The 23,412-nt window shown below is 37.5% G+C and overlaps 1 protein-coding gene across 2 annotated transcripts in view; it reads right to left on the reverse strand.

Annotated features, from left to right (window-relative positions):
• Positions 1-907: 907 nt before the first annotated feature.
• srpx (sushi-repeat containing protein X-linked) overlaps positions 908-23,412 on the reverse strand; it is a 37,146-nt gene continuing 14,641 nt past the window's right edge. For both annotated transcript variants that reach the window (XM_066686879.1, XM_066686880.1), the window contains 8 exons: positions 20,510-20,701; positions 16,025-16,201; positions 13,130-13,256; positions 12,090-12,211; positions 11,624-11,803; positions 11,100-11,233; positions 2,472-2,593; positions 908-1,626 (listed from right to left, as the gene is read on the reverse strand). In XM_066686879.1, coding sequence (XP_066542976.1) covers positions 1,449-1,626; positions 2,472-2,593; positions 11,100-11,233; positions 11,624-11,803; positions 12,090-12,211; positions 13,130-13,256; positions 16,025-16,201; positions 20,510-20,701 — 1,232 coding nt within the window. In that variant the 3' untranslated portion in view covers positions 908-1,448. The remainder of the gene's footprint in view (positions 1,627-2,471; positions 2,594-11,099; positions 11,234-11,623; positions 11,804-12,089; positions 12,212-13,129; positions 13,257-16,024; positions 16,202-20,509; positions 20,702-23,412) is intronic.

Below are 23,412 nucleotides of genomic sequence, written 5' to 3' on the forward strand. Positions count from 1 at the left end.
TTTTCAGTAAATTTTCAGTTCAAAATAAATCTTCTCAGACTAGTCCCTGGATCTTCATCCTGTCAAACAAATGTTTTTATTACAATCTGTATTGCCTATAGGTAAATAATTATCCAAGAAATTTTGAACTTTGGACACACTGTTGCTGCAATATCTCAACAAATATAAGTGGGTGGAGCTCTGCACATTCATTGAACTATAACTCAAACAAAGTTTGTCCAGATCAAACCAATATTGGTACAATTATGTAGGTCAATAGTCTGAAGTAGTGTGCTATATATGATCAAAATGCACATATAAGGGGCAGCACAATTGATGCAGTAACTTCAAAATAAGAAAGATATTTTCAAGTCCATGGGAAAGGACCTTTCATAACATTTGGAAAAAGCATTTTTGAGTTACAGCGGTATTTGTTTGATGTTTGGATGGCATGCTGCACAGCGGTTTTAAACTTTTAAAGAGCCTGGAAGTCACACAGTAATGAAAGTTCAACATGTTTGATAATTATTAAAGTTCAGGTTCTTAATATTCTCCTGCTGCCACATATGTTCATAGTGGGTTATTATCCAGGGACGAGTTTGTGCTCAATTTTATGTGGGTTAAATCTCACCAGTGCATTCCATGCACAGTCTTTTATGCTCTCATCAGCCCATCACCCCTCCCTCTCCCATTCCCATTCCCACAAATACACACACACACAGGGGCCTACAGCTACCTCTCCCTTTCACATCTCTACATAGACAACAGAACACCAAGGACCACCTTTAAAAGCACTACAAAAACAACACTAAAGTGTGGCTTCTGTCTTAGGATTTGTCAGGTGCTGATGCACTGGACGTCTTCAAGCTAATATCATGCTAGGACCCCGTAAATTGCCACTTGCGGTTATATTTATGTTTATTTCTCTCAAGAAGGAACCATATAAACAATTTGACTGGATTGTCAGAAGAAAAACTAACTAACCTTTATGATACAGTTTAAGAAATTGAAATTGACAATAAACACAAAGTAGAGTAAAGATTCTGAAAAATGACATACACACACACTAAAGGAACTCAGTCATGCATTTGTGTGTGTTTTTATGTAGCAGCTATTCCTTGCCTTTCTTTATATAGATTGGTTACTTTTAAACCCTGCTGGAATAGAGGACTACTTAAAGCAGTGGTTCCAAATTTGTGTGTGTGTGTGTGTGGGGGGGGGGGGGGTGGTCTTGTAAGGGTAGGGGTGCATGAGCTGGCATGGTGTGTGGTTAATTCCCTGCACGAGCACACACCCCTTCCCACCTTTTCCACACACATTTCCGTGACTTGACAAAGCCCAATCATTGACCAATTTCTGGCAATGCCCCTGATGGGGTGGGCATTGCAAAAATAATACTTGGTAACCACTGCCTTAAGGGATTTTATTTGTGTGTGTGTGTGTGTGTGTCTGTCTGTCTGTCTGTCTGTCTAGCAGCTGTGTCCAGCCTCTTTTTGCAGGATGGCCTCTTCAATTCGCAAAGGAAAGGCATCAATAGTGATAAAGATTTCTGCTGCTGTGATGGGGTATGTAGTACGCCGCTTGTCCACTCCCTGCTTATCCAGCAACAACAGGTTAAATGAATTTTGGGATAGTTGGAGCAGCATTCTGTTAAATGCAGACACAATAACAGTCAGTTTTACACAAATGGTTATTCAATATGCATTCAATACCTGTGTCCATGTGCGTGTTACATATATTTAGAAAGAGAAAAATATTTTGGAAAAGACTAATAGTGCTGATTTTAAGGCAAATTTACATTCATTTACACATGGATTCCATCCAAACATACTAAAAGACCTAATAAATTATCAGATATGCTTTAATTATAAATAATGTGCACAGATTTTCCAAGCATGGTTTTGTATTGCAAACCAATATGTTCCTAAAAATAGGTGTTGATGGTAAAATCAAATCAGATGCTGAAAAATTAAAAGAAAATGCTTGCATACTTATTTAACCCTTTAAATTTGTTATTTATTGAGGAAGGGAATCCAGCATAAACCTATGCCAAATTGATAATGCGGATTGGTTGATCTGCTCTGGTGACTCCTGATGTTAACAGCCAAAGGAAGAAGACTAGTTATTTGTAGATCCACTTTAAATATTAGAATATTTAGTATATTAGGGTAAATTTTTTTTGCCTCAGTAATGATCACTTTTCCACAAAGGTCAATTGTATGCACCTTCACATTAGCCACAAAATTTGTTGTAACATGACACCAAAATAACAAATTAATTAAGGAACTGGATAAGCAGTTACAGACAATGAATGAATGAATGAATGATGACACAGACTAAGCCCTTAAATTCCTCTGGAGAATAATATTAATTTGTCAGTCTTTGTTGTAACTATATTCAGGTAGGCCACTTCCTATTCCAGCATGACAGTGCTCTTGACCACAAATGGTCATTGTGTTTTGTGTAATTAGCTCTACAAGACCAATATGTACCTGAGTTGTAGGGCCAGTCCTGGGGAAATTAGTCTGTGCCTGATGCGTCCTAATTGAGCTGGATACATCCCCACTAGCTCAATCACAGTCACATGTCTTAGATCCAATCCACATTGTGCATGCTAAAACACACACACACACACACACACACACACACACACACACACACACACACACGTTTGAACAAATTAGACAAATCAGACAAAGTAAATTCATACACTTTAAAATGTTAATTAGTTTAAAGCAAGGTAATATCACATTTTAAATATAAGCTACCAATATAATTCTCTTTAAAATTAAAGCTTGATATAATGTAATTCTTTAATGTTTTAAAATTGTGGTAAAATTGATGGCCACAGAGAAGCTTCCCAACTTTACAAAATTATACTCAATCAACAGCTTGTTACAAAATGGAATGAATACCACTTAAGGGGAGTTAGCCTTTAAAAAAAATGTTGGCAAATACATTTCTCACAATAGAAACCAAATGAATTAGCAACAAAAAATATACCGTATTTTCCGCACTATAAGGCGCACCTAAAAAACTCAAATTATCTCAAAAGCCGACAGTGCGCCTTATAATCCGGTGCGCCGTATATATGGACCAATATTGAGCCACAACAGGTCTCGCAACTACGGTAAGCAGCCGCCTACTTCATTTTCTTCCGCGCGCGGTGCATGCTGGATATATACCGGTATATATATTTCATTTCCATTTGTTTTTTATGTAAAGACCCCAAAATGGCTCCTATTAAGAGACACGCATATGACGCAGAGTTTAAACTCAAGGTGATCAGTCACGCAGAAGAACACGGGAATAGAGCAGCAGCAAGAGAATTTAACATTAACGAATCAATGGTGCGAAAGTGGAGGAAGCAACAAGATGACCTACGCCAAGTAAAGAAGACTAAACAGAGTTTCCGAGGGAATAAAGCGAGACACTACATGTTTTACCTTAAACTACGCTGGGTTGTAATCTATTAATAAAGTTGAACTGACCTATCTGACTGTTTTGTTGACATTACCTTTAGCGCAGCTCCATCTAATTCATGCATAACGTAACCCCCAGCCTCTACTGTAGCGTCTATTGTATGCACCTTATAATCCGGTGCGCCTTATATATGGACAAAGTTTTAAAATAGGTCATTCAATGAAGGTGCGCCTTATAACCCGGTGCGCCTTATAGTGCGGAAAATACGGTAATGGTTAAAGGTATATGGAAAATGTTCTTAATAATCAATTGTGTTATAGCCACACGCATTTCTGTCATGCAGTCTCCGGAGACAAAAACTGGCAGTAGAGTGAGTTGTGCTGAAGAGCTCAGTGACTTTTGGCAAGTCACTATCATTAGCTGCATTTTGCTACAAGTAAGTTTCTGAAATTGATTCTTTGTCTGATCCACCCCAGTCAACCCCTGTGCTAGTGGATACATATGTACTATTCTCTGTTAAATTCTTCTTTTCAAATTACCTCTACACTCTTAGAAAAAAGGGTTCTTCAAGGGTTCTTTGGTAAAGGCATTCATTCATTCATTCATTATCTGTAACCGTTTATCCAATTCAGGGTCACGGTGGGTCCAGAGCCTACCTGGAATCATTGGGCGCAAGGCAGGAATACACCCTGGAGGGGTCGCCAGTCCTTCACAGGGCAACATAGACACACACCTACGGACACTTTTGAGTCGCCAATCCACCTACCAACGTATGTTTTTGGACTGTGGGAGGAAACCGGAGCACCCGGAGGAAACCCACGCAGACACGGGGAGAACACACCAACTCCTCACAGACAGTCACCTGGAGCGGGAATCGAACCCACAACCTCCAGGTCCTGTGCGACTGCGACACTACCTGCTGTGCCACCGTGCCGCCCTTGGCAAAGGCAATGGTTCTATATAGAAATATGAACACTTAACCCTTTGAATGCCTAAATATTTCTTGCAGGCTGAGAAAAGTTTTATTTGTGTTATTTAAATTATGCCACACTATGCTGTCCCCCATTTATTGGTTCATTATTATTGGACACTAAACAAATTGTGAACAAAAACTGAATGCAATGATGTGGAGATGGCAAATGTCAATATTTTATTCGTAATAGAACATAAAAAAGTTTAATCTGAGTAAGTGGAACATTTAAAAGGAAAAATATGTTGATTCAAAATTTCAGTGTCAACAAATCCGAAAAAAAGTTGGGACAAGTAGCAATAAGTGGCTGGAAAATGGAAATTGAGCATATAACGAACAGCTGAAAGACCAATTAATACTAATTAGGTCAATTGACAACATGATTGGGCATAAAAAGAGCTTCTCAGAGTGTCAGTGTCTCTCTGAAGCCAAGATGGTAAGAGGATCACCAATTCCACCATTGTTGAGCAGAAAGATAGTGCAGCAATACCAGAATGGTGTTACCCAGCGTAAAATAGCAAAGACTTTTAAGCCATCATCATCAACCGTGTATAACATCATCAAAAGATTCAGAGAATCTGGCACAATTGCTGTGCATAAGGGTCAAGGCCTTAAAACTCTACTGGATGCTTGTGATCTCCAGGCCCTTAAACATCACTGCACCTCAAACAGGAATGCCACTGTCAAGGAAATAACAGAATGGGCTCAGGAATACTTCCAGAAAGAACACAATCCACCGTGCCATCCGCCGTTACCAGCTGAAACTCTACAGTGCAAAGAGGAAGCAATTTCTAAGCAAGCTCCACAAGCTCAGACGTTTGCACTGGGCCAGGGGTCTTTTAAAACAGAGTGTGGCCAAATGGAAGACTGTTCTGTGGTCAGATGAGTCACGATTTGAAGTTCTTTATGGAACACTGGGACGACATGTCATCCGGAGCAGAGAGGAGAAAGATAACCCAAGTTGTTATCAACGCTCCGTTCAGAAGCCTGCATCACTGATGGTATGGGGTTGCATGGGTACTTGTGGCATGGGCAGCTTGCATGTCTGGAAAGGCACCATTAATGCAGAGAACTATGTTCAGGTTCTAAAACAACATATGCTCCCATCTAGACATTATTAGACATGAATGGCAGAGCTCTGTCCCCAGACGTCTGTTGAGTGTTGTAAGAAGGGGGGATGCCACACAGTGGTAAAAAATGGTCTTGTCCCAACTTTTTTGGGATTTTTTGATGCCATGAAATTTTGAAACATTTTTCCCTAAAATGATACATTATCTCAGTTTAAACTTTTGATCTGTTCTATTCTGAATAAAATATTAGATGTTGGCACCTCCACATCATTGCATTCAGTTTTTATTCACAATTTGTTTAGTGTCCCAGCTTTTTTGGAATCCGGTTTGTACAAATTATTGTTTTTGTTGTTATTATTGTCAATTATTTATTTACATTGTGGAAACATTTCTACAGTGTTCATTTTGGCAGCTGATATTGATATAGCTTCACTCTTGGTCTTTTGACTAAAATGTGTGTTTATTATTAAAGTATTGTTAGTTTTAGTCAACAAAAACAAAAAACAATTAGCTAGTCTTAGTCCATTAAATTAATTACAAATAGTGTAAGAGACTGGGTTGACTCCCAGAGATGAAACTCTATGAATCATTGGCTAACTGTTTATACATGTGACACCCCAAAGCTGAAAGTATCGATTCTTTGGGAGTCGACTCCTCTTCACTATTCCACTCTGATGCTCTCATTGCCCTGACAACAGAAAACAAAATCTGATATCGATACGTTGTGCAAATACACCTAATGTTTGGTAAATCTAAAAAACGTAGCGTATTTCAAATCATAGCTTCATTAAGAATACAAGACATCAGTGAAATTCATTTATTTATTTGTTTTAGATTCTGAAGTATATTGAGGTAGCAGCCTCATTTACAGTTTAGCCAAGCTATAATTTAATGACACCTAGTCTAAGTAATTCACTTTAAATGATCAATCCTTTAGGAAACCTTACCTGAATAAATCTAGGCATTTTGCCTGTGTGAGATTATCTCAGTGATACAAATTATTACTCCAAGCTGAATTCATGCAGGTATTTGTTGAAGCATGTATTTTAACAACTCCAACAGCAACCATGCTTAGCGCTGCTTAAAGTTCCACATTTTCTCTGTCTGTACCTGGATAGTGCCTGCCTCCCCCTGAGGGACTCCACTAGAGACTGAAGAGAGACAAGAGCTGAAATAGATCCACACATGACTGTTTATGCTCTGGCATTGTGTCTGACTACAGACTGAGCAGCGTGCCACAGCGCTTATGCATTACGCACTTACCCAGAAAAGTAGTTCCTACCAACCACGTAAGATCTCAATAGTTTAGTTACTTTCCACTTTGTTCCTGTTAATGATACACATTACTTCAGATGACTGAAGTCTCAAAAAGTACCTAGACAGAATGACCTGCACAGGGAGACTTGGACAGAGAGGGAACCGGACAGAGAGAGCTAAACAGACAGAGAGAGCTAAAGAGACTAACCTGGACAAAGAGATCTAAACAAATACTTAGACAGGGAGAGCTAAACATAGACCTAAACACAGAGAGCTAAACAGAGACCTAGACATGGAAAGACAGATATAGAGAAACCTAAACTGAGTAAAGACACAGACTTAAGACAAGAGAGATACAAAGACTGATTTGAAGGGAATAAGGAACAGACGAGACAGACAGACGAGCGAATGTGGAATGTCCAACAAACAGGAAGTCACACAAAGGAACTTAAATATACAACACAGAGAAGGGACACAGACAACGAGAGGGCAGGACTACAAAGTAGGCACAATGAGAGGGTGGAGCTAAGGCGGGACTAGGGCGGAGACAGGAAAAATAACAAACAGAGCCATGTGCATGAGCACATGGTGGGAAAAACAGACACAGGACAGGACCAAGGCGTGACAATTTCCTGGCGATTTTCTGTTTTCCAAATCAGAAAATGGGTCATTTATCAGTCGTTTACATTTTATTTTTGTTTATATTCATTGAGGAAAATGCAAAACATAGTTTTCCTCTTCAAATGTGTATTTTTAATTTTCTTTGTGAAAACAGGTGGTCTAACACAATGAAATTGCTTTTCTAGTATTTCTATTGCTTAAATACTTTTTAAAAAAAAGCTTTCATCAGATAGTTCTTTATTGTGTCATGTACAGCTATAAAAACAGAGCTATAAGACTAAACAGTAAGTTAAAAAAAAAAAGTTAATGTCTTCGGGTGGTTAAGCATGTCACTTTTCTGTGCAAACTCCCAGTTGTGAATCAGTCCCTCTCTCTGTGAAGATCAGTTTGGCTGTGGGACCAGTTCAGCTTTGTTTCTGGGTGGGGGGATTGACTAGGTACGATGCCAGACAATGTAATACTAGCTAATGTTTTATTTTATTTTTATTTTGACTATGGAAGACTGTTACCTTAATGCTAACTTGCTAGTTGTCGTAAGTTTAGCCCAATGGGATTTGAACTGGGTGGTATCCAAATTCTTAAGGGCCAATCTCTCTTTCCAAGTATATTATTCATAAATTTATAAACATTAATTCATTCGTTCATTATCTGTAACCACTTATCCAGTTCAGGGTCATGGTGGGTCCAGAGCCTACCTGAAATCATTGGGTGCAAGCCAGGAATACATCCTGGAGGGAGCGCCAATCCTTCACAGGGCGACCCACACACACGCGCATTCACTCACACAGTCACGCCTACGGACACTTTTCACCAATAAATATACCAACGTGTATTTTTGGATCATGGGAAGAAACTGGAGCACCCGGAGGAAACCCACGCAGACACAGGGAGAACACACAAACTCCTCACAGGTCCCTGGAGCTGTGTGACTGCGACACTACCTACTGCAGCACCGTGCTGCCCATAAATTTATAAACAGTGTATTCAAAATATGAAAAAAATAATAATAATTGCAGGTGAAAGAAAAAAACTGCCAAGTGCCAGTGGGCCACAAATGATGTATTCTTAAAAGTGATTCCACGGGCCAATTAAAATCTTACAATGGGCTGCATTTAGCCATTGTTAATTAAGTATTAGACATAGCTAGATTTTTGCAGTTGGTGTTGTTTGTAAAGTTTGACAACGGGACTTTCACGAATAACCTAGCTACCTGTATGATTATTTCATATGGAGTTTCCAAATGCCATTCAACATTAAGTAATTAGTTAGCTTGTTAGCTTAAATTAATTAAAAGGAATGCTTAAATAGGCTAGGTTATATGTTCCTTGAACATGGAAAAAAAAAAACTAAAATAAGATTTTATTTGCTATAATAGCAAGTACATCAAGCCATATTTACATGCTGTATCTTTATTGCATATAGTATTCTGTGAATATGACTAAAAATCAAGATTTGAGTGATTTTGACAATAAACAAAGTGGAAATTGCAGTAATGTTTTTTCTGGGCTTTTTCTCTGCTTATAATAGATAATGAGTGACTATATATCCTGGACACCTGCTGAGGTATGCCAATGGCTAAAGAGAGAAGCAGTTTGGGTGAATCCTCTGATGGTTTTATGGGTAAGATCCACCTTTTTGATGGAATTCCCTTGCCACAAGTTGCCTGCAATTGCAAGTTTTATGCATTTGTCAGTCTTGCAATTAACACATTGTGTTACATGGTAACACTAAAAACTTGGATATTGGATATATAACTTAGATAACTTCAACAACTGCGCTTGGAAATGAAAGACTTCCAACACATTGATGTAGACAAGCAAGTCACTACAGTGCTGAACAAAATGGGCCCCCGTGATTTTACTGCAAGCAACACACACTGCAGTGATTAAGAGATGTCTGGAGACCACTGAGGACTGCCAAGACCGTCCTGTAAAAAAAAAAAAGGTGAGTACATCCTTGTCTAATAGTATGACCTTAATGGTGGCAAAAACATCACACCATTATCTGCAATATTTGTTTGATTTTGCCCTTCCACTCCATAATTTTGTGTTTTTTTTATGATTTTGCAGTTAGAGACAGTAATCCTGTGCCTTCTGTCTGTTCAATGAGGATTCCTCACTTCTCTTCACATCTGAGGAAGTATCTTTTAAAAAATCAAACATTTATTTTATTTATTTAATTCTCAGGCACAAACGAGTCACACCACATATTATTTTAAGTGGCTATAAGGAGGGAATGCCTTTGTGATACAGTTTAGTATAGTCGGAAGGCTGCACAGATGTCTTGCTTGCCCTTGCTGTACAGTTCAGCACTTATTTTGTGTTTGAGGTGGAGTACCCTAAAGGACTTATTATGAAGGAAGAAAGATTCCTTTCAGTTAAACTGAAACGAGTATATATCTGTGAGTAGACATTGTATTAATTTTTCAGATATTTACATGTTTAATGTATGTGACAGTAAGAGTCAACATACATACAACAAATTGTAGTATAGCATCCAGTGTAGTTCAGGTTTGTTCTGTATTTCTGTGTCATATGCATGTTTATTGCAGTACACCCCCATTAGAATTGTGTGGGCAAATAAGTAAATTTTGGTGGTTTAATTGTAAACTGTAGTTTTTAAGTCATGCCAACCAATGACTACAAAACAAGGATGGCCAAATTTGAAACTACAGTTGGCTCAGTAGAGAACAGGGGCTGCGACACAGTATATGTGTAGCCAAATGAGGAGGCTTCTGAGAAAGTCATAGACTGCTGTCTCAGTAGTCCCCCCAACCCCATGGTGTGTTCCTCCCTTGCGCCCAGTGATTCCGTGCGGGCTCCAGACCCGCCGCGACCATGTACTGGAAATGTGGTTACAGACAATGAATGAATGAATGAATGATAATGAATAATTGTACCAGGGCCACATTATAATCTCTGCTCCATTTAAAGTGGAATGAAAAGTCCTGCCAGTCAGGGATAAAACCCTTTCACCCTTTAATATGAAATGGAGAATTATACTACAGCTACAGTCATTTTGGTTCCATTTAAGGTGGAATTAAAATTTCTGTAGATGCCAGAATGTAACCCTTGCACTATCTCTAGACAGAGTTCTTTTGATGCTAGAATACAAATATGTCAGCCACATTGTCTTAACACCAGACTCTGTACAGTAGAAACCAGAGGCAGAGACAGACATGCCTCCTCATTTGGGTAAACCTGCCCATTTCTCATAGAGCTCAGTTTTACAGGCTGCAAACATCCTTAATTTATCTTTATTTTCATTTTTTAAAATTGCATTTGCTTTGTGTACAAGAACTGTAAATAAACTAAATGTAAAAATAAATTCACAGATTAAGACATAAACACCAGCATCTTGTGAATAAACCTCACAGAAAATTGGAGGCTGTTGGAGGGCCAAATACATATTTAAGGAACAGTATGTTTTTTATGTTTGTTTTTTGGTCCTTGGGCTCCACGTTGCACTGAAAACAATGGGAATAAGGAGGGAGATGGGTGGCTTTTGACCCTACTCCAAATATTACATAGAATAGCAATGACAGAAGTCTCATTCTCCCTATTACAGTTCAATGGAGCATCACAATAATTTTGAAGCCACAATTATAAGGTAAAATATTACATAGTGTTCCTTTAATGCCTGCAGTTTGGTCATGGGGTGAAAAATGTTCTTATAGGTTAGGTGTCTACGCATGGCCGTAAATGTGTATACAAACTCAGATAGTAACATATAATCACTACTGATTCTTTCATGCACAGTATTAAACAACTCCTTCATACCTGTAAATTAGTCATCTGGAACCTATAGTAATGATTGGCAGCTGTAGGTGTGGAAATTATAAGAAGGCGACGTTTCTCATAGAACTGGTCCAGTAGTGCAGCTGCAGACCTTACTCCAACATTAATGTTCATAGCTGTAATTGATATAAATAAACATGGCAGATACAGACAGGAATAGACAAATTTTTACATTACTAAAATATTCCCATATGGTCTTTCAGTTGTTGCAGCAAGACAGTATCATCTTAAACAAAAGAGCCATGTAAGAGCCAGAAAGGCAAGAATTCTGGAACAAGAGATTAAACATATTTGCTACACATATGCAATCTATGTTATTCTATGACCATGAAAACAGGTTCCTAAATTTCATTTCAGAGATGAAAGAGTGCATATTTGAACTTTTTTATTTTAAATAAAACAGCAAGTCTTATTGCAGGTAAAAACAAGCATCGTGAAGGTGAATGTTTGTTCATTTCACCGGTTTGACTGAGATTCATGTATTAAATGTTTGTGTTACTGTTTACCTGCACAGCTTGTCTCAATACCGGACCATTCCATGTTGAACTGGCAAACTCTAGCAGCACTGCCTCTCAGCTCATAACCTCCAAGACAGCGGAAATCACATGTTGCTCCATAGTTATCACCAGCACTGTCACATTTTATCCAGCCATTTTCAGGAACTGAGAGTGGAGTGCAGCGGCGCACTATAATGCATAACATATAGTCAAATATATGTGTGCTTGTGAAAGAGTGACATTTTCAGCAAGTTTGTGTAATAGAATGGAAATCAAATTACAATCAAAAACAGTTATAAATGCATGAATGCTGAAAAGATAACAATATTACTTATCAGTTTATAGGGTAGGTAAGGTTCAGTTAATTGAACATGAATTCTTGCCATGCTTATTATGAAATGTGATCAATTTTATGAATGTGTATCTGTGTAGATTTTCTTTGTTTAATAATATTTTAAAGAAGATGTATATTTACCTCTTATTCTGATATTGAATCTACAGGTAGCTTTGTTTCCAGCCCGATCAAAAACTGTGTATGTTTGCTTATGGTTTCCCTCTGGAAATTGTGTGCCTGAAGGTTTCCCCTTTAGAATCACACTGTAAACCATAGATGTACTGATGATTACAGGGTACATATTAAAAAAAAAATCAGGAAGATAATAACAGGAAAAATGTGCATCTTAAATGTTTCCCCATTTTCTTTTCAATATGTAAGCATATTTGACAGTAAAATATTTGGAATTTTGGGTCTGCACAGCCAGATACTGGGCTAATATTGAAATCCGATCATGTGGCAAATGTCTGCTTTACATTACTATGTACAGTTCTATGAGGCAGATTAATACCAATCATTGTTAGTCTACAGTTGTGTTAAACAGTTTGATATTCCATGTCATAAAGGCAAGTCATTGCTATTATATTAATTTGAACTTAAACAGTGTGGATAAAAAAATCACTATAAGCTAGATTTTATTTGTGTAAAGAGTTTCAAGGTGTTTTATTAAGATTTCCTGCTGTTTTGGCAACACCAAGCTACTGGAGAATTACCCAACTACCATTAAATTTCTAATGTTTGCACCTATTTACATAAATGATTAAGTTAATAAGAAACATCCAGAGTTACTTATAACGGTTACCAACCAAAATGGTCATGTTTCTAATCAAAATGTGATAAAATAATATGAGACCTTTAAAAAAAACCTTTAAAAAGTGCCGCACTTTACCCATTACATTCAGCAATTTTTGGCCAAAACATAATGCAGTTGGTTAAATAGTTTAATTCAATATGTGGCCATGCAACCATCTAGTTAAATTTGACTGGCTTTTGACAAAAAGCAAGGCAGCCTTGAGAAGATTTGCACTAATTTACTTTATGTTCCACTTTTACATAACTTAAGCAACATAGGAAATAGCCTGTGGAGTGCTGGTGCAACATTTTATGGCCAAATGAGATGGTAGATCTAATGCAATCATTATATAAGCATAGGAGAAAAGGGGAGTAAAGAATATGCTGACTCTGTGAGTATGCCATCTGCAGTGTCTTTGCCCTCTGGTGTATCCCAGGAGACTTTTGCTGTTAGTTTTCCTGGTTCTGCTGTTTTCTCCTTCACATTTGGACATTTAATGGTTGGAGAATCCATATCTGTGGAAATGACCATGAGAATTCTGTATTAATTAAACATGCATTAAACATGTCTACAATGCTTTAATGTAAAAGTTTTCCCATAACATGAACTACTGATATTTAGGTAAGTTTATGAATGCATTTTTGAATAAAAGCATGGCAAAATTATGGCAAATATAAAAAGCAAGTTATATGTGAAGCAACTTAACAGTATGAGGCAAGTGCATGATGATTAAGCAGTTCAATGCTTATACGTGTCCATAACATCTAAAACTGATGTAACAAATATCTAGTACACCCTAACAAAAACCTACTACTCCCGGGCATCCAGCGAGTTCCTCTTAGGAACAACATAGAAATTAAAAATCAATATTTACATGTTAGTTACTATCCTGAAAACAGCCTGAAACCACTAAGTAGACAACTCCCACTGCCCAATAAACCCTAGCAACAGTCAGGGTTGCCAACCCTCCCACAATTCGGTTCCATCCCCAGCCCTCCTGCAAAATTCCTATTTTCGCACGCAAATATTAAAATTTTATCCAACTACATTGAGCTCATTTTAGAATCCAAGTACCTGAACAGTTAGCAGGTTGCTTATTGTGTGATAGTTGGAGGATGGTATAGCTGCTTGGCTGTCAACATTGAGAGGTTCCTTGCATTGTATGTCACTGATTTTTTTTTTCAAATGCTGCCTGCGATGCAGAGTTACCGGGTTCACGATTTTCCCCCCAAATTTGACTTGTTTGAAAATGTAGTCACAGGTGAATATTTAAGATCATGGGCTGTGTTTTTTTGGGCTACTTTTAACATTTACTACTCTCACCAGGAAGATTTTTTTTTTACAAATATTACAAAACAAAAAATAATTGTCATGTATGCACTGAAGTGGTTGTTAAATAGCCAACAACTGGGACAGACAAATCTCAACAGCTGAGGGGGAGGGATACGAGAGAGTAAGTGGTACATTTGCTAATGTCATTAGATACGACCACGTCTACACCATGAAGTGTTTGTAAGGCAGGTGGGGGCTGTTTCTGCAACATGTTGACACTAGAAAATGAAGCAAATCAAGTGTGATGAGACAGGAGAGTATGAAGACAAAGGATAGAACAAAGGCATGCCAGTGAGCACAACCAGCAAAGGAGTTCCTCGCTACGTGCATTTTCAACGGTCAGTTCTTCTGTCACGGCTGGGCAGGACAGACAAGGGAGGCGGACGTACTTGCAAGGAATTTTATTAACAAAGACAGAATCAAAATAAACACGGGTAATACAGACAGAATGTTTAGTCTTGTCTTCAAAGACAGACAAGAAACAACCGTGAATTGGGGTAGATACATGTAAACACAGAGACACAGAAACACATATCTACACACACAAGAACTGACAAGGGAGCACTGGAAACAAAGGGACTATATATACACAGCACAGACAAGGAACACCTGGGGACAATTGGACAGAGGCGGAGACAGAAACAAAACAATAACAGAGCCATGTGCTAAATAAGCACATAGTGAGAAAAACAGACAGGACAGGGCCAGGAAGGAACACTATGTAATGTTTATACCTTAAAATTACAGCTTCAAAAACATTGTGATGCTTCACTGGCCTGTGGGAAAGTCTGCCGTTGCTAATCTACGCTTAGCACAGTAAAAACTGCATTATATAACTTTTGGAGGAAGGTAGGAAACCACCATTTTGGCACTGATTCTGAAAGCAGTCTCCTAAGTGAGGCTCTAGCCAGGTCAGTAACCCCCTTTCGACGCTTGTTTGGAAATGTTCAACCTCCAAGGAAGCTGCCCAGAGGAATTCCTGAGACGAAGCTGCCTTCACTGACTATCCCACCAAGATAAACTGCACAACAAAAGATGCTGGACCCAGAGGCTGAAAAGAGCATGTTTCTAAATCACAGAAAGGCTCTCTAACTACTTTCAAACTTGATGCCTAATTGTCCATTTAATAAAATATTTTTTTTTATTAGTTTTTTATTAGCAGACTTAGATAAAGTCAAACATACCATATATCACTTTATTGTGTTTATTAAAGGTCATAAAAAGGGGGTTTGCCTGATTTAACACAGCCTATGAAGCTTTAATATTACTATAGTGGTTTGGTCTAAATAAATAATCCTTTTTATGATTCTGTATTATTAAGTATTATTATCACTATCCACTAGCAGGTTATTAATAATATTAATATTTCATTCATTCATTCATTATCTGTAACCGCTTATCCAATTCAGGGACACAGTGGGTCCAGAGCCTACCTGGAATCATTGGGCGCAAGGCGGGGGCATATTAATCTTTAATAATCATTAATCATTATTAATTATAACTAATTCAGATATAGATGCTACACTACAACGGACAGTGATTTCCTGATTGGTGTATATAATATGCATAAAGTTGAAGTCAGTTCAACTTTTCCTGTGATCCCACAATCCCTCTCGCATTTTTTGCGCTACCACCTGATGAAAATGAATGGAGGTGAAATTGTGGCTGACAAATTCATGTGCAGTGGACACATACCTTAAAACACACATGATTTTATTCAGACAAAATTCGTCTGCAAAATTGAAATCGATTGAAAAGTCGTTTGGTCAGCACTAACCTATAAGCACCAATGATACCTCAAAAAAATTGTTTCTTTAAACCCATTTGTGATAAATGTGTTACATTTCAGACATTTGAACAGTTGGTCAGTTCTAAATTACAGGTAATGATATCAACTTGTAATTACAGTTTCAAAGATGAACAAACATACATGCTTCTGTGTTGTACTCACCCAGACACGCACTCTGGCTCCCACTCCATGTCTTGCTGCTTTGGCAAGTGACGCTGCGATCTCCACGAAGTATGTATCCTGGCGAGCAGAAGAACTGGCAGCGGGAGTTAAAGTAAGAGCCGTCTGAACACTTATACCCACCATTTGCTGGCATGGGAAGCTTTGGGCAGCGGACTTCTGCAAATTTAGTGCATTCACAACATTCAATATATCACTAAAATGGTACATTCATTATCAGTCATGAATTAAAGGGAACACATGAAAAAACTCCCTTTATGAGTGCTTTGCACATTACATTGGCTATCTGGAACTCCTACCAAACCACTCTGAAACAACTCTGAAACATGGGATAAATTGAGTCGTTACAAAGTTATTACGTTAAACAGAGCTAAACAATCACAATGGGACTCATTCATGAAACCTTGTTAAAACACAGCAAACAGAGACATTTATGAGTAAACTGGATTTCCACCAGATTCCACCTGCAACATTTGTCCCAGAATTTTGCAGACTTTACTGAATGAGTGCCATAGTACAGAAGTCAGCACCTGTGTGAATATGAAAATGCTCCAGAGTTTCTCCTGCACAGGCGCTGCTTTGCACCTAAAAGATGTGGCACATATCCTGCTGTGAGAATGCACCTGACATACAATAAAAATGGGATATCTCTGAACCTGATTTTCTCTAGACTTTAACTTTAACTTCTTTAACTGTTCACAATTTGAAAATAAATCGTCTGAGCAGAAATCAACATTTTATTGAAGTGCATCCAAATCTGCTCTTGTACGGTAACATGATATAGCAAGGCTTTACAGGGATTATGCTAGCTAAAGTTATGCTTTCACTGAAGATTGTCCCACAAGCTCCTCATTTGGTGCATGAACATGCTCAAAAGCTGCAGGCATTTACACTTAAAGGAGCTTTTGATTGTAATCAAACAGCACTTTTTAAAAATTCAAAAGATGTTTCTCCTTACCATTGCTCTCTTTGCATGCTCAAAACCACTCTAATGTGTTTATGAAGCCCCAGTGTCAGTCTGATATGCTAGGCTTTCTCTCTCTATGCTCACAGAGAAGCATAAACCGAGATGAGGATATTGCTTGAGTTACAAATGAGTTTCTGTGGTTGTTCAAAGAGTGAGCGACCAAGTCACATTCCACAAACCGCAGGGGGCAAAGACCCCGCAACACGCACAAACCTAACATCAAAGACTGGAGAAGAACACTTTCAAGTAACACATGGCCCCAACACCCCCTTCTCTCTTTTAACTAACAGGAACAAAGAAGAGAGCTTTTACGGCCCGTTTTTATGACAATGGCACCTAAATGTCTCTCCTTATCTCGAGCCCACTAAACAGGGCCAGCAAATGTTTAAACCAAAAGTGACCTCGGTTGAACCCCCGTGAATCACCCATCAACAACGTGGACCAACAGCGACCCCAAATGGACGCTGGCGAAACCACGCCTCGCTCTGGGTCGTCTAAACAATAACGAAAATGAAGTCAAATCCTGATTAAATGTGTATAAACAAATGTATTAATGTCACTTTCAATGCCCCCAGATGAATGTCCACCTTCTAATGAAATGATGTATATTGCTGATTGTTTCTATCATGAAAAGAAGTTCTGTCTCTGACTAGAGAAAACGGATTAATGTTTTTCTAACGTATCATCATGAATTGGACGTAAACAACGTAACCAAGATGAAATCTTATATGTTTGATAAATAATCCAGGACACTCATTGTGGTATGTTACTAATATGAATAGGAAATTTAGATACGGGAAATGTCTATCTTATTACTTATTGTTTAAATCTCTGATCCAGCCTTCCCCCTTTTCTGTCTCATGAAGTCAGTCAAGTGAGCCTGAACTCGCGTCCAATCAGAAAAGAACGCCTCCCATTAGGGCGTGACCGCGCTGACTTTGAAAAACAGCAGCTCGACTGCTCACAGTTCAGTTACGAGAGCTCGACAGAAGTAACGGTCCACGAAAGAAAGCGGAAAAGAGAGGACGGCAACAACGGCAAGAAAATCCGAGAAACTTTGAAACAACAAAGAGACGCCTCTCCTTCCAGCCGAAGAGACAAAGATAAAACCTCATAGACTTCATCAAAAGCTTACAAGAGACGTCTTGAATTAGCTAATCGTATGAAGTTTTAATAACGCGTCGAATGATTTGAATATCTTCTTTTCTTTTAAGTGTGTTTTGTTTTATTGCCCATCGAAGTGTGATCTCACGAGTGATCAAAGTAGGTGAAACTTATTCGTGGCCAGAATAAGATATTAACCTTTTTGATTAGTCGATAGCAGATACATTAACGTTATAAGCCGACTTCTGAAGGCATCACTCCTGGAAAACTGAACAACGAGACGAGCTAACACTCTGAAAAAGCCACTCCACTACGGTGGAAAACCTGCCACGCCTGCAACTCCCCAAAGAGGGGAAATCTCGATCGACGCCGCTCCGCCTGAAGCAGCAAGCTTCTAATTCAACCGGAAATCTCCTTCACAAGCGGGCCTGTCTCTCACCAGGTGGAAACAACGAGAAACAACCCCAGAACACGGAGGTTAAACAGCAGGACGCGACGGCTAGGTGAAACCGCAAACGAGTAAGCTAGCAAATTTCACACTGTTCCCGGAGCTGATGTCTATTTAAGTCTCTCTTAATTTACCATTAATTAAACCTTAAGTAGCAACAACTTTAGTCACAAGCCAGAAGCGCCTAGCTTACCTTTAAGCTCGAATAGGTCTCCCCTGCGGTGACGCCGCGAGATTACAAGGGTATGCTATGTTAATCAAATATCTTTCTTTTTGTTAATAAAGCTTTCATTATTTTAAATCACAGTGTATGCAGTTTTTGTGCATTAATTTTCCTGAAAATCCTGAAGTACTCACTTAGCGTGATTATCCATTCTCAAACTAATTATTAATGTTTAATTGCTTAAGCCAATTATAAACTTTAATTAATATCATCAAATCAAATATCAGAGATTATACGAGTTTAGATAAGGTCAACGCTATAAACACATATTATAAATATATATATGAAATATATATTCAAAAGATATCGTGGCGTATGATTAAACACCCAACATACGCTACAATTGTCTTTAACAATCCTGTGTCCAAGCACAGCGTCTGTACAGGTAAGGGAAAGCATGAGATCTGTTGGACTCCCTTCTCAAATCTGGCTCTATAATGTTGCACACATACAAAATAATCTTGATATTTAAAAGCAACTAATCAGCAAGTCATCACTTTTGGTTATTAAACTTGTATCTTCTACAAAGACTCTTCAGATCTCTCTGCAGAGCTCTGTCTACTAAATCCAGATCAGCCATATATAAAGGTGGGTTTTACAGAACCTAAACTGTTTTACATTTAAATAATCTACTTTAATTAAATAAGTGGATGTCCACATGAGTAACAAAATAATTTTGCTCTGCCAGTTTTGCCAAACAATTGTCCTGAGCTAATGGGAATTACTGAGAAACAGACTATATTAGGAAGACTGTTTGTTTTGTTTTATTTTTTATTAAATTATTTAGTTAATGCATTAATTATATAGTTAATGCACTTAAAATCATTTTTAATTATTTTTATTAAAGTGCAGTTTTGTCAAATGGCACTTTCAGCATCTTTGGGACATTATGTAAACTTTATGTGTTTTCAAGAGCAGGTGTAAATTTAGTTCCTACCTGCAAATATTTTGAGACTACAAACATTTTAATAAATCCTGATATTTAGGAAAAAAAAGTTTTATAAATTATTTACTCACAAATTAATTCTGCTCGTGTTTCATGAATGAGGTCCAATAAGCACAGAAAAATAAGTGTACACTTTAAATATGGTGAAAACTGGAATGGAGAAAATAAAAGAACAAAAAAAAAAGAAAAAAAAAGGCTTAATAACTCCTTTAATTAATTAATAATTAATAATTCCTAGGCACCTCATATTTGGAGTAAACAGAGACTCACACTCAACAGTGTTGTGTTCTTTGATACATTTGGTATTTTGACCAAAGCACGTCACAGACATTCCATTAACTAAATATTTACCATTGGTAAATATATCACCTTTAAATAACATTAGGCAGAATCAAAGTGTAATATGCTTTGCTTTTGTGTAAATAGGCCAGAAACTGTTCGCATTGTAAATTAGAGGGGAAAAAAAGGATGCATATCTGAGCTATCACCAAATTTACTTTAACAAATCCCAAACAATTGGTTTAAAAGTAAAAACTTTTACACTAAAATCACAATGTGCAATTACAGGTGTAGGCTGGAGTGGTGTAATATACAATACCAGCACCTAATTCTAACTCATAGTTTTGGTGAAGGAGGTATAAATATCTATGCAATCTTCATTGTTTAGGCTTTGCCCATTTTCTTAGTGGAGGAAGTTTTTAAAGCGACACCATCCATCACATATGCATGTGAAAAGATTGTATGGGGCTAGTTGTTCCATTTTGGCTGAGTGTTCTGACCTCTGCAGGTGTATTTTCCTGACCACTGTTTACTGGCCAGGCACAGGATCTCACTGCTTCCTTGCAGCTCATAGCCTCTGTTGCATTGGATCTTGCATCGGGATCCCAGTACGTTCTGATAACGCTCCCCGTGTGGTGACATGCAGCTCACCTGACCATGTTTCACCTTGACAGGAGCACACCATGGCACACCTACATGAGAGAAATGTTGTAACATATATTGTAATACCTATGCACTTCTGGAGGTACAAGAAAAAAAAATACCCAAACTGTGAAAAGTCAACCAAACAATTTTTATACACTCACCTTGATTACTTGCTTACTATTAGCTTTCAGAGTGACCATGGATCAAAGCAGAGCATGAGAGCAAAGTGAAATACAAAGGAAAAGTCATAGAAAGGGTTAGAGGAATCAGAAAATGAGCTCAATAAAAAGATGTGATACCCAAAGAACAGAGATAATTAGCATAACTTACTGTCATTATGGGTTTAGTTCTATCACAAACAAAGGCAGAAAAAAAGCAGAATAATAGTTTTATTCTTATACTATTTGTCACATATTGTCATTAGAGTGCTTCATACCTTATATCTCAGTATTATTATCCAGTTTTCTGCAATTTGAACTCAACTGTGTTCAAATGTGTTTTGAAGATGTCAGCAGCTAGAGGTGTGCTATGTATTTTTGGAGTGGATCTGGGGCCAGATTCACAAAAGCAATTTAAGAAAAAAATATGTTCTTAAATGTGAATTTTTAAAATCATACTTTTCTGTTAAGATAAATTCTAAGAACTACTGATATTCTTTAAAAATATATGTTCTTAACTATTTTCTTAACCTTACAAAATCCTCACAATTGTCTTAGCAACCACCTACAGCAACCGCCTAGCAACAATGTAGTCACCACCATAGAACTACCCAGAGCTGTATAGACAGAGTTACATCAACTCCATTGATTCCAATGGACCAGTGTTTTACAGAAATTGCGACTCACGGGGTCTCTCAATAGTTCTCGGAAGTCACAGACACCCGCAGTGCTGTAGATTTACGGTAGAATAGACCGTAGAATAGAATGTGTGTTTAAAGTTTAAAACGTTTAAAAATGAGATATTTTTAATATTAACCAGCAATTCTTTATCCAATTAATTATGTATTAAGGAGTATTAGCAGATTGATCTGCAAAATTAGTAAATTTGGGATCATTAACATATAATTAGGGGTACAAGTTTACCATACAAGTTTAAAAAGCAGCAAGTATATATATTTTTTTAATGCAATCAACAACAAGAATATGCCTATAACTGAGCTAATATAGTGTAAAATATACCTACGAGGCAAGTAACACCATATTTCCACACTAATCCTGAAATAGTGGGGCATTTTTTTTCTTTTAAGCATATATGTAACCACATATGCAGGTTGAATATAAAAATATTGTAAATCTGAATTATTGAAGACTAAGACCAAAAATTTGCATGCATTTAAATTGGCCGCCATGGTCACGTGACCATGAAACATTTTGGACTTTCGTTGGTGCAGCTCTCTAACTATGCAGCTCTAGAACTACCTAACATGCACATAGCAACACCTTAGCAACCATCAAGAATAATTTTGCAACTTCCTGAAATACATTAACCAACTACATGAAATCACCTTAGCAACCATGTAGGATACCGTAGCAACTTCCGATCTACATCTTAGCAAGCAACTGCCTAGCAACCACTACCAATCACATTTTTTATCTTTGTTTTTTTTTTTTTTTTTGAACTGGTATTTCCTTCAGGAAATGCATATCAAATTATTGTTATACAGTTTTCTGTAAGTAATACAGCCAAAATGGCTTAACTTACTGTTGGTATGACGTTTTTAAGGACTCATGAGTGAGAGGTGCGTGAGCAGAACATTAGAACAACCGAACATTTGCGACAACCACAGGCAGAGTTGGCTGGTTGTTTGGTTTATTTATTTATGTATTTACGGTTGCTTAGTGCTTCTAGTCACAGCGCTTATAGTGATAAATTACAGCCTCTTTCTCCAGCCACTTTCTATAAATCTTCCACTTCTGGAGTCATTGTTTTATTTTTCTAGTTGATTATTTGTCAAGCCAGTTTTTTTAATTCATAAAATAAAAACAACATTAAAATCACACATATACACAAAAAGAGAAAAGCTGTTCCAAATAGTATTCTTCCTTTAAACATAAAGTACTTTTTTTTTTTTTTTTTTTACTGGCTACAGTCAAAATGTAGGCTAAGCTCTTGCTCTGTTTAGTACGGTTGTTTGATACTGGGTGCTCAAATGTAATAGTTTAGCTGTTTGGACCTTCACAGCTAATGTTATATTCATTTAGGAAATCTGTAATACATCAGGATATTCTGTAACCAGGAGTTATTACTGCAGTAAAACTGCTTTGTTAAAACATTTTCTTAAAACTGCTTTGTAATAAAATGTTGAAGTATTCCAAAATTTTCAGAATATGTTACTCATATTTCAGGGTGTGTATATTTTACTTTGTAACAAAATACATTAAAAAAACTAACCCTTAACTGACAATTTTTTTAAATTTAGGTTTAAAAATGAAAATTCTGCTATAGAAAAGAATGTCAGAATATTCAGAGATTCAAATTCTAACTGTATATCACACGCACAGCCCCTCCTCTCTCCTACTCACTCTTATCTTTCCCCAGGGATTACAAACAAACAAATAAATACATACATTCTAGTGACTTTGGCAAATCAAATCAACTACTATGGCTTTAACATCTGTTATTTACTGGCTTGGCATATTCTGGGCAAGAAATACTAACGCTACGTTCACACAGCAGGTAAAGAGGCCCAGTCATACGTGACACCCCAGCTAGCAAGATAGATCTGGGCCGATTCTGGCTCAGGCTCAGCACTGTCGGC

This window comes from Hoplias malabaricus, chromosome 12, assembly GCF_029633855.1.
Source record: "Hoplias malabaricus isolate fHopMal1 chromosome 12, fHopMal1.hap1, whole genome shotgun sequence".
Lineage (NCBI taxonomy): Eukaryota > Metazoa > Chordata > Actinopteri > Characiformes > Erythrinidae > Hoplias > Hoplias malabaricus.